The sequence below is a fragment of the Pyricularia oryzae genome, chromosome 2, assembly GCF_000002495.2.
Source record: "Pyricularia oryzae 70-15 chromosome 2, whole genome shotgun sequence".
Classification (NCBI taxonomy): Eukaryota; Fungi; Ascomycota; class Sordariomycetes; order Magnaporthales; family Pyriculariaceae; genus Pyricularia; species Pyricularia oryzae.
The window spans coordinates 4,311,596-4,324,111 of record NC_017850.1 but is presented as its reverse complement, the minus strand read 5'-3'; the positions used below and the strand labels follow the sequence as shown (position 1 = coordinate 4,324,111).

Below are 12,516 nucleotides of genomic sequence, written 5' to 3'. Positions count from 1 at the left end.
TCTACCTGTTCTGCAACCAGTACAGTACAGTACCAATAGTACATACAGACGTATAGGCCTGGAGGTGCGCTATGCGGAGACAAATACCCGACAAAAATCCCCCTGCCATCTGTTTTCTTGACACATGTCCCGGCCGATAGGACCCATCCTACACGTACTACATATCCAAGTACAGCACTCTCGCTGGCTGATGGGGTTTCATTCGGAAGTGTGAATGGGACGTGGTCTGTGACGAGAAGCTCAAATCCCTTGTCAGTTGTCCGTGGTGGAACGTATTTGTGGGTATAGATCTGTAGCCTCTTTCTTCTTTTGGCTTTAGCTGAAACGCACCGTAGACTGGTGGCACCAGTACAGTGTATCTCATCTACTACCTACAGTATGTACGATTACTGTACGGTCAGTACCCCGTACCCAAACTAAGGTGGAAAATACACGCAATGATTTACTTTTTGCAGCAGAGGGTCGAGTAGCCTAAAGTGAAGATGGGGAGCACAATTGTGCTCCGTTACAGAATACTTGCAACCAGTTAAAAATGTCTGACCTTTTGTTGGAACTTGTGCTACCGCTCCGTAGGTAAAAAGAGCGACCGAAGGTGCACTGCCAAACTATTAACTAACGTTGCGTACCCCCTGTTCGGCACCCCCCCTGTTCGGCACCCTGAAAATCTAACAACGAAATGCCTACTTTTATAAACTGATTTAAATATAAAATTATCAACGGACAAAAATACAATCGTTTTCACGCTTCTCCGGTTCATTAACCTCTTCTTCATCAGCTAAAGGTTCCAAATTTTCTATATCATTTTCCTGCAATCCAATAATGTTCTGTTTGTTAACCAAAAGCTCGTTTGGATCCGGAACCACCCTCCTCCTTTTAACCGGCCGTATTGCCTCCAGTTGTGCTTCCAATAAGCTGATTTTTTGCTGGGCGCTAGCCAAAAGGGTATCTTTGGCTTCGAAGCTTTTTTGGACTTTTGCAAATAAAAGACGTGAAGTAGCGTTGGTTTTGTTGGATTGGGAAAGTTTTTGCAGTTGAAGTCGGATATCTCGGGTCGTTTTAGGGGTTTTTGTTAATAACAATGGTGCTAACAGGGGATATAGGGGTAAACCCTAGGTGCGGCGTGGTAAATAACCAGTGCTAAAAGCGCTGAATAATAGGTAGAAATGCACTATAATTTTGGTACTGATAAATAATTGGTTGGGGGAGATTTTGCTTTATTTCCCTTACATACTCTCCGACATCGAAGTGGGGGTCCGCACGCCAGAAAAGGTTCCGGTGCCGCGAATGAATTTCCGAAAAACTAATTTGTATGGGTTTTTGAAAAAACACCCTCATTTGCATACAAACCATCTCTGGGTTTGCATTTAAACGTTGACTTGGTGAAATTTTCAACCCGGTACAGGGTAGCTGACTCGCAGGTGCAGGGTGGGTATTAAACCCGGTACAGGGTAGCTAACCCCACTCGCTGACCTTTAAATTGCATTCCTGCATTAACAAAGTAACGGAATTCCACCATTCCCCACTCCACTTCGGCACTAAATAAAATTGGCTATATACAAATAAAAGTGGGCTTATTACATGCAAAATAATGCATATAATTAACACCCCCTCTCTTTTGCTACTTAATCCAAAAATAAAGTCGGAAAAGAAAAGTACGTAAAATAAAACCCCCAAAACAAAAAAACAAAAGAAATTCCCCCTTGTGTCCCAACCCAACTCGAACCCCCGGTGCGAACCCCCTGGATGAATAAGCCCTTTGTACCAAACCCCCGATTGACTGAACCCCCGAATTGAAAAAGACCCCCAGAATTGTAACAACCCCCGGATTCGAACCCACGACCTACAGATTATAACCAACGGAACTTACTACTAAGCCAGGTAGCTAATCTGGCTGTTCGTTGTTGTGGATCCCAGAAAAGTTTAATATATAGGGTAGATTAAAAATCGCTAGGTCGCCCAAAACGCGAGCTAATTAAATTCGGATTCGACTTCGGGTATAAGGTCGGTATAAGTTGCTTAATAATCAACCTGAGCAGGGTAGGTTTGGGTAGATCGGTTGGTGTCGGGCTAACAAAAATCCAATAATTGCAAACAAAGGAGAAAAATGGTGGTAGTTAGCTAACGAACTAACTAGGTGCCCTACAATTCAATAGGTAAAAACTAAGTTTACAGGGGTTTTAACCCTATAAGCTCTAAAAAAAACCTTGTGAATTGGAAGCGTTAGGGGCTTTGTAAGGCCGTCAGCGGGCATTTGTTTGGATTCCAGGTATTTTAGGGTCACTAATCCTTCTGTAACTAACTCCCTTACGTAGTGAAATTTTAATAACGTATGTTTAGTACGTTGGTGGTGCGTAGGGTTGTGTGCGTTAGCTATAGAGCCTGTATTATCTCCAAATATTGCAATAGGGCCTTTTACAGGTAGTCCAATCTCTGTAAATAGGCTTTTAAGCCACTGTGCTTCACGCAGGGCTTCCGCTAAGGCGTCGGTTTCGGCTTCTGGGGTGCTTAAAGCTATAGTACTAGCCTTTTTGCACTTCCACGTTATAGGGCCCCCAGATAGGGTATACAAATATCCGTAAGTGGATTTTGAATCTTCCCTAGCCCCGGCAAAATCGCTGTCACTAAAACCAAGTAATTTTAGGCCTTTAAAACCCCCAATCAAAGAGTTAGGTGGTAAATTAGCTTTAATTACCCTATTTCCGTAGCAGATTGCTAGGGATTTAGTACCTGCTAAGTAGCGAAGTAGGTTTTTAGCTGCCGTTAAGTGGATTGTAGTGGCTTTCGTTAAAAAACGAGATAACCATTGAACCGCAAAACCGATGTCCGGGCGCGTTAATAGCATTAAATACATTAGGGTGCCGATAATACGCTGTAACAATTTGATTTCTAGCGCATTTACGGGTTTGCCCCCACTATATTTTAGCACACCCGGCTGTAAGGGAACAGAAATAGGTTTGCAATCAGCTAATCCGAACGTTGCTAATGCTTCCTCTATATACTGACTTTGATGGAGCCAAAGCAGGCGGTTAGGCCTGTCCCTTATAATCTGAACGCCTAGAAAATAGGCTGCAGGGCCCCTGTCTTCCAATGCGTATATTTTGTTAAAACGGGCTTTTAAATCCTGAATATATTGCAATTTAGGACCTATTAGCAGGCAATCGTCAACAAAAGTAACAATGAAATGCTTGGATTTAGCATTATAAAAGACAGCTGGATCAGAGATTAGCGGCTTAAAACCTTCTGTAAAAAGTAGGCTTTTTAGCTTTGTTTGCCATTCTCTTGGGCCCTGTTTCAGACCGTATAGCGCCTTTTCCAACAGTATAACTTGCATTTCCTTTGGATTATAGCCCATTTGCACTAAAATTTTAGCGGTAGTAGGGCTGCAAGATCTAGCCCAATCGCTAAAACCCTCTGGAATTTGCAAATAAATATCTACGTCGGTAAGGTCACTATTTAAAAACGCACCGATAAAATCGATTTGTTCTATTTCCCAATTTTGTGCATTAGCTATAGCCAATAATATACGCCAGGTGGGCGGTATACTAGTGCTAGCAAAAGTCTCGATATAATCTAGGCCTTCGACCTGTAAAAACCCCCTAACAACAAGCCTGGCTTTATACTTTATAGGCTTATTATTTTCATCCTTTTTTAATTTAAACACCGGCCGGGTAGAGATTAGTCTACGGCCTGTATGCATTTTAATTTTAGGGATAAAACGGAAGGTTTTTGCAGTAACGATCTGGTCGAATTCAGACGCTAAAGCTGCTAACCATTTAGCACTTTCAGGGCTTTTTAGGGCCTGTTGGTAGCTATTTGGTTCGCCGTCTTTAGTGGGCTTTTTCTTTGTTTTCTTTTGGGTTTGATAACAAAGATAATGCACGTAATCGATATCCATAGGATCTGGGTTTTCGAACTGCGAATTTAACTCCATATTCTGTATTTTAGGTGCCGAAAACACCGGAACTTCCGTTATTTTAGGTGCTGAATTAGGCACCGCTACCGTTATAAGCTCTGGGGGGCGAACAGTAGACTGTACAGGCCAGGGAGGAACTGTAATTGCGGGAGGTAGGGGATTATTATCCACTGGATCCAAAGTTTTGGCGCTGTAGATTTCGTCTTCAGGTTCAGAATTAGAATCCCCCTCTAAATCTGGATTTTCCCCCTCTGAAATCTGTAGCGTTTCCCCTGGAATAGCCAAATTTTCAGCGGGTATACCCTCTAAAATTTTTACGGTAGAGGTTTTATATACGGCCCGTCTGGCGGGGGCGTAAACCAACGCTGTAGAATTGGATAAATGGGCTAAAAGCCTTACTGTTTCCGTTCGGGGAGCCAATTTGTTGGATTTTTGGCGTTTTTCCAGCGGTATAATAGCCTGGCATACGGTACCAATAACCCGATAATGGCCTAAATTAGGCCTGTGTGGTAATCCAGGTTGAAATTCGGAATAAAATTCCTCGTAGGGTGTTAACTCCCTGTTAGTTACCGCTGTACGGTTAACTAAATCAACCACGGCTGACAGTAAATAACACCATAAATATAGTGGTAGACCTGCCGCTAAAATGGTAGACCTTAGCCTATCCAAAATAACCCTAACGGACCGTTCCGTTAGCCCGTTTTGGCCATGGTTGTAGGGGTTGGAGGTGCTAAAATTAACACCTTTACTTGCAAACCAATCTTGAAGCTCTGTATTTACCTCGTGCCCCCCATCAAAATGAAATTTAGTGGGGTAGCGCCCGTACGTAGCTTTTAAAACCTTAAAAAAGCCTTTAATAGCCACTAAAACCGTAGGTCCGGCTTTATTCCGTAGTGAGATCGACCACCGAAAACGTGATTTTCGATCCACTAATAACAAAAATACGGGTTTTTTATTGTGAGGGTTAGGTTTAAGGGTTACTGTATCACCCTCTATGGAATCGAGGATATTAGGGGGTGTAGGGAGTGCCCCTTTATTTGTACGCCTAACAGAGGTGGCTTTAATGCAAGTAATGCAGGTAATAGCCCTAATTTTGTCGAAATTAGGTAGACCGTCTGCGTTTTTAGCGGTCTTTTTAAGCAATAACAACCCTATATGCCCTAAGCGCCTGTGCCATAACAGGGCTTTTTGGGCCTGGATTTCGTCACAATCGCCTGTAATTCCGTCTCCTTCAGCTGTTACCCAACCATCGGTAGTTCGATTTAGGCTTAAAGGGAGGTAATTTACAGGGGCCTGCACTAATTCCGGTACTAAAGGAGGTTCTAACAACGGATTTCTTGTGTGGGAAACCCCCTCTTTTTCGGTATTAGCCCCTTTTGTATTAGGCTGCTTAAAAGGGTCATCTAGCGGCTTACCGGGCCTACGGGGCCCAATCTCACGTGGATTTTCAGGGGTTTTTGCACTAAATTTCTGCATTACAGGTAAATCTACGGTTATATCCTTATTTTGTTTGGGATTTAACACTTCCGTTACCGTATTTTCTCCCGGTTCCGAATCGGTGTAGATTTTATAGTCGTCTTGGTCTTCAGGGACTATATTATTTAGTTTTACCTCCAACGGGGCTGCGTAGCCCTTTGTAACCCCCTGTAAGGTTAGGCTAGAGGCGGTGCTATATTCACCAATTACACAGGCGTAATTCGAAACCGTAGATGTAGTATTTCGAATAAGGATATCGCACCCTTTTACCTCCAAACAGAACGAATTTTTGGCGGTATTTAGGCGTCCCCACGCCTTGCGATCCCGATCGTACAGGGTATTTTTTAATAATACGCCCCCTGTATTGTAGTGTATTAGCCCACTAACGATATTTATTCCAAACGAGGGGATATATAGCACGTTATTTAACGTAACCTCTCTAAATTCGTCAATTTTGGAGCCATACCGGACCTGTATTTTAACAGTTCCAGTGCCAATAGGCCTAACAGGGCCACCTCCGGTACCGATTTCGACTGTTGAGCCGGGGGTATAATCGGTAAAAAATTGCTTATTTGCAAAGATATGGTGCGTGCTACCTGTATCGTACAGGACCGGGTAGCCTAGCCGTCGGGGCTTAGGGTCCCTATTTACGCCGCTTCCAGGCTTCGTCTTAGCCTTAGAATTAGTTGCTAATACCTGTGGTTTTAGCGTTTTACCGGTATAATCGGGTTCCGAATCCGATTCCGAACATAATTCTATAACCCCGCTAATAGCGGAATTAACCTCCTGTTGCAGTGCCCGGTACGGTAAATTACCGCCCGAATCGCCTGCCTGTTCCAGGGCGTTATACGCTGCGCAAACGCTAACGTCACCTGGAATCGAGCCCGTAAATAACTCGAAATCCATTGAAATCATGGAAGTTCCAGCGTTCGATTCGCTGGAATTGGAGGATTTATTATCTTTTGCAATAGCCGAATCCGAATTAGGGGTTGATTTGCCCTTTTTTCGTGATTTGGAGGTGCCGTCCTGCCCATTATTTTCCTTTTTAGCGTCCTTTTTAGCGCCTTTTTTCCCTGATTTTCGACCTTCAGCCCTGTAATTAGTGGCTTTGGCAGTTGTAGAGCCTGAAATCGAATTTTCGGATATAAGGTCCGCCATAAGGTATTGCAAATTTAATCGATCCGAATTTTGGCCTATAGCCTGCAGGGCCCGTTGGGTACTGCGTTGGCGTTCGGTCCAGGTAGGGAACGTCCCCTCCAGGGCCCGTAGGTATTGATTTCGTACATCGATAGGGCTAATTTGCACGTTGGCATTCGCTAATCTAGCTACCAGGGAATTAAAACGGCTGTTAAATTCTGGTATTGACCCTCTAAATTTCGAAAAATTTAGGGCGTGAAATTCCCGATATAGCGAGTCTCTGCTAATTTCGGGTGCAACGGAATAGCTATCTTCCAGGGTCTTATAGGCCGTTACAGGGCTGGAATGCCATGCAATGGATTCTAAAGGTTCCTTGGTTAGGCTGTCTTTAATAAGCAATAATAGGACTGATTGCTCATGTTCCGGTAGGCTATAGCCAATTTCAGGGTTGGAAATAAATTCCGCAGCTTTTATAGCCCTGAATTGTACTATAAGTGCCTGTTTCCACAGGTCGTAGTTGCTAGCCCCTACTAATTTGCAATTTTCGGGGAAGGAAAATACCCGTTTTGATAGTTCTTTACCTATCCCGTCACCTAGAATTAGGTTACCGGGTGGATTAGGTGGTGCGGTAGCGGTATTAGCGCTAAAAATCTGTGGGTTGGCCTCCAGATTACCACTATTGGGGGTATTAATACCCGCAATACCACTAAAACTAGTGGGTTCACCATTTTTCAGCGTCAACAGAGATGTTAACTGTTGAATTGTGTGCTGAAGTTGATCCAATTGCGTAGTTAACGCTTTTAATTGCAGGTCTTGCGCCTGTAATTTAGCGGTTAGAACTTCATTCGGGCTGGATTCAGGGCCCCTATCCGGTGGAATTGGGCCTGGGAGGCCCGACATAGGGCTGTCTTCCATTGTAGGGTGGCCTGAATTATAGTTAAAAACTAACCTAGTCGCCTAAGGGTAAATACCCCAATCTAGGATTTTCTATAGCCGTTTGCCTTCTAACGGTTACAGGCCTATACTTGCCAAATATAGGGCTTATTGCTATTTTCAATGATCGAATCCACTGAAAATACAGGGTTGGAATCCCTAAATCCACAATTAATGGGTGCCCTGGTATTATTTGTACCGATCCAGGTGCACTAGCGATCGAAAGTTCAATTCGCTAGGTGGGTGCAGGGTAACCTGCAGGGTAATTTGCAGCGTTCGGTTAGTGGATCACTGGGCTATTAGCGGGCGAATACAGGGGTTTTGGCCCTGACTCGTTAGCGCAAACCCTAATTAACGCACTAAAAATTTGAACCAATCGCAATAGCGATGCACAACCCATAAAAACCACACCAAAAATTTTGGGATTTGCAATCGAGCGAGCGCTGCAGTGCCTGAAAATTAGGCCTGAGTCAAACGCTAATATAGCGACCCCTCACTGTAATTACAGGGGGGATAGGTGCTAACGTAGCACCTATAACCAACAATTTGCACAAAAACAGCAATATCTTCGTCAATATACGTGCTGCGGATATGCGACAATAACCAAATTAAAGCCTGAAAACAGGGCTTTCCAATAATGCAAAGTGCGCTTTAGTGCACTAGCTAGAACCTTTCCGGGCTCATAACCTGTTAATAACAATGGTGCTAACAGGGGATATAGGGGTAAACCCTAGGTGCGGCGTGGTAAATAACCAGTGCTAAAAGCGCTGAATAATAGGTAGAAATGCACTATAATTTTGGTACTGATAAATAATTGGTTGGGGGAGATTTTGCTTTATTTCCCTTACATACTCTCCGACATCGAAGTGGGGGTCCGCACGCCAGAAAAGGTTCCGGTGCCGCGAATGAATTTCCGAAAAACTAATTTGTATGGGTTTTTGAAAAAACACCCTCATTTGCATACAAACCATCTCTGGGTTTGCATTTAAACGTTGACTTGGTGAAATTTTCAACCCGGTACAGGGTAGCTGACTCGCAGGTGCAGGGTGGGTATTAAACCCGGTACAGGGTAGCTAACCCCACTCGCTGACCTTTAAATTGCATTCCTGCATTAACAAAGTAACGGAATTCCACCATTCCCCACTCCACTTCGGCACTAAATAAAATTGGCTATATACAAATAAAAGTGGGCTTATTACATGCAAAATAATGCATATAATTAACAGTTTTCCAAATAAGTAAAGACGGGTCGTTAATTTTTTGGGCTGGGCTTTCCGGTGTTTTATCCCTTTGCAAACCGTTGTTTTTATCTTTTATAACGTTGGCGTTGCTATTTTCTAACAAAAAAGGGCTTAAAAGTGGTTTAACCAAGTTTACCGGCCATAACCCCGTTGTACGCCAACCAGATTGAATGGTTTTTGCTATAAATGCTTTTAATCTGGCTTTTCGATAACAAAGTAGGAAATTTCGTTTTCCAATAACTGTTAAACAGCAAAATTGGCTAACAAATCCAAGTTGACGTCGATAAGCTTCTTTTAACGGCCCAAAAACCGATAGATCCAATGGTTGAAGAACGTGTGACGAATGAGGGGGTAAATATAGGAGTTGAATATTATTTTGCAAGCAAAGAAGCATAAATTCGTCCGTTATATGTGATCCATGGCCATCCAAAACTAATAACCGCTTTTCAGGGGTTAAAGGTTGGGTATACGGAATAAACACCTTTTTTAACCATTCGATAGCCGTTTGGTTATTTGTCCACCCGTTTTCGGTTGCATGAAATTGCCAATTATCGAAAGGGCTTAAATCCGTGGGAAACCATTGTTGTTGTACGTTTTTTCCCTTAAATATAACGAGGGGAGGGAGGGCAACGCCCGTAGCCGATATACATTCGATTATAGTCGTCCAACCACGCGTTCCGGGCTCTTTTCGTTGCAACGGCCGGATCCCGTTAAGCCCTAATACTAGGCCATTAGATCCTTTGCCTTCCATTATACCGGTTTCGTCCATATTCCAACGGTTTTCCGGTTTAATAGCGTTAATAACCGGGTTCGTAATATAAAGCCACCAAGATTTAATTACCTCCGTAGTAGCGCCATTAACCCGGGCGTTATCTATTCGACGGGGCCTTTGGGTTTTAAGGATTGGATAACGAGCCAAAAAACGAGTTATCCAACGTTTTCCAAGGCCTTTTGTCTCTCCGGCGGCTTGAAGAATTCGTTCGGCAAAAAAGCGTAATTCTTGATGCGTTGGCGGAAGCCCTAAAGCTGTTTGGGTAAGTACCCAATCAGCCAAATGCTTTTCCTGTTCCGTGGAAAGCCTTTGAAAAGGGCTTTGTGCTTTTTTATAAGGTTGAGAACCTTTAAGTCGACTTTGAAGTGTAGACCTAGGTATTCCCCATTTTCGGGAGGTTTTTGCAATTGGATTGCCATTATTGACGTCGTTAATTGCAGATATAAGCTGTTTTTCAGTATATTGCTTCATTGGAAAATGGAGAATTAAAATCAGAAAAAAGTAAATCCAAAAGTGACAGATTCATCGAGATATTTATAATAGAAGTTGGAGGATAAAAATAAAAGTGTTGTTATTTTTGGGTGCCGAACAGGGGGGGTGCCGAACAGGGGGTACGCAACGTTACCTACTTTCCCATTGACCATACAGTAGAAATTGCGTGGCATATCGCTGCTAACACCAACAATTATAAGCAGGGTAGATCCCATTAAAGACTGCAAGGTGGGTTTCTGTCACGACTACAAACTCAATCAGACCTCCTGTCATTCAAATTTCGCTCCCTTGTCTATGCCAATGACGTCAAGGCGCTTTAACAGCGCTCAAACGAAACGTGAAAAAACAACAAGCCTGCGGCTTGAAAGGGGGCGGATATTTATTTGGCTTTGTGTTTATTCACCCCTTGCCCCCTGTTCCTATCATGTCCTGACACTGTTGCGCTGCGGTGTGCTAGTCTACAGTGAGGTTCCTAGCCTAAAAAGTTAGTGGTTCCCGTCAGGTGGTCGCCTGCTGAGAGCGAGTCTGACGAGAACAAGCGAGACAGGGAGGTTTTTGGGGGTTAAGGAAAAGGAGGATCTGGCACCAAAAGTATTGTGGGTGGTATGGGATGAAATTCAGGACAAAATAGGTCCCCCCTCCCCCCCACCGCTCCATGTTGATCATTTAACCCTATAATCCAACCGCGATTGGACGGCCGCACCAAGGCCGAACGAACGAGAACGAAGGACAGGACGTACGGCGGGGGGGTTGCAGGGGGAGGGAACGCCGAACCAAGTACCATAGTAGGTATGTAAAATAAACTGGGGCGGGTAACCTTTATTCTCCATGCCCACCCGCGTGGCTGCAACAGCAAAATCATCGGCTGGCGAGTGGTTCACACTGCAGGGCAGCGGGGTGGGCGGGTTCCCGTGAAGGCGAATGTAACGCTTATCTGGATCCCATACATCATATTGCCATGGTATGTTTGGTTGGAACTGGAGAGCCAAGGGAAGCCGACTGGTCGAGACGCAAGCAAGCACAAAGTCAGGCAACGAGTGAGTATCAACTAGTGCTGTAAGAAGGACCATCTGGACCAAAAGCCGTTCTGCCGTGCTGACTAGTTGTCTGCTGTGCATTTTTCCTACGGAGCAAGCACCCTTGGTTGCCTTGGGTAGAGATGTGTTCTCTGTCGTGTCGATCTCTTTGCGGAATCCGCCAACCAATGCCAAGTACCAGACTTGGGTGCGGAGGACTGAGTCAAAAAGTCCCCTCCCAGAAAAAAGAAATGTGAACCAAAAACCGGGTCTGGGTGCCTCTTTGATGGCTCGGCAGCGGGTGAGAATGAGTGCCCCTAAATTGGCCCCCATTGCTTTCTTGGCCCTTGTTATGCGACGACCACGACGATCACGACCCCTAAAAATGGAATGAATTGAAGCACCCAAAGCAAAGGCAAAGCTAAATATGTCGCGAGGGGCAGTGCTGGCCTGCCACATGTCGATCTGGCGCCTTTTTGGCTAGGCAACTTGGCCACAAGCGTGGAAACCAGGCGGAGGTCCCTGGGAATTGAGAAGACAACGACGACAACAGGACCCTTTTCGTTATTAACTAGGTCTAACTCTGGTCTAGTGTAGTCTAGTCCGGTCTAGCTTAGAGGACTACGGCAGGGTAAAGAGGTACCGTACATAGGTAGTCAAGTGGTAAGGCCACGAGGCAAAAAGAAAGAGACGAAAAAGTCTTTTGTCGCCAAACTTTGGTTGACGACCTCTCATAGAAATCTGCTGTGCTGCGCTGTTGATGTCTTTCACAAAGGCTTGGCAAACCGGTAAGTGTTAGCCGTGAACCACAAAGGCAGAAAACAACCCGAGACCCTGCCCCCAGGCTTTCCATGAATAATGGTTCTCATGGAGATTTCCCGAGATTTCAATCCCCCCTAAAAAAGAAGATAAAAATAAACGCTGACCTATATGATCAGGGAAAAAATTATGCAATGGAGACTTGATACGAAGATCACTTTCGGACTCTCAAAATGAAAATAATAATCATATTCAATACAACATCAAAGGTTAGACAGCGGTTCCTAGAGTTCGACAGCGGGTTCCGACAGCAAGTTCCGACAGCACCAAGTGTCTGGGGATTGGTGCAGATCTTCGCTCAAACGGTCGTGATTCAAATTGGGCTGTGCCATGGTCTTAACCACAGTTAACTTGCCAGCTGCGAGATAGGGATTTTCCATGTTGGTTTGAGCCTTTGCCCATCTTATTTTCGCATTTGGTTCATGGTATGACATATTTCTTTGTACGATCAGCCTTGGTTCAAAGAAGCACAGCCTATCTACCGCAATGTAGATAGTTTCAATGGTTTTCCAGCTTGCTCAAGGAACTTAGGGACGAGGTACCTTGCATAGGTACCTAGGTTACGTACCTTAGCTACTAACCTATGTACTCCTGTAAACCTATTTGTCTACCACAATGTCAGGCTATCTATGCACCGTACCTACCTACCTATCAATGTACCTTGGGTATGAAGCCACTTTGTCTTTTATTCGCTGTCCACGACAGACTCGTTGTCGC

General features: G+C 44.4%; 1 protein-coding gene across 1 annotated transcript; it reads right to left on the bottom strand.

Moving 5' to 3' along the window:
• Nucleotides 1–10,363: 10,363 nt before the first annotated feature.
• On the bottom strand, nt 10,364–11,439 carry MGG_15747 (uncharacterized protein; the record flags this gene model as incomplete). Its single annotated transcript, XM_003714583.1, has 2 exons — nt 10,364–10,399; nt 10,705–11,439. 2 exons carry the CDS (start codon nt 11,437–11,439, stop codon nt 10,364–10,366), a joined length of 771 nt encoding a protein of 256 aa, XP_003714631.1.
• Nucleotides 11,440–12,516: the final 1,077 nt, after the last annotated feature.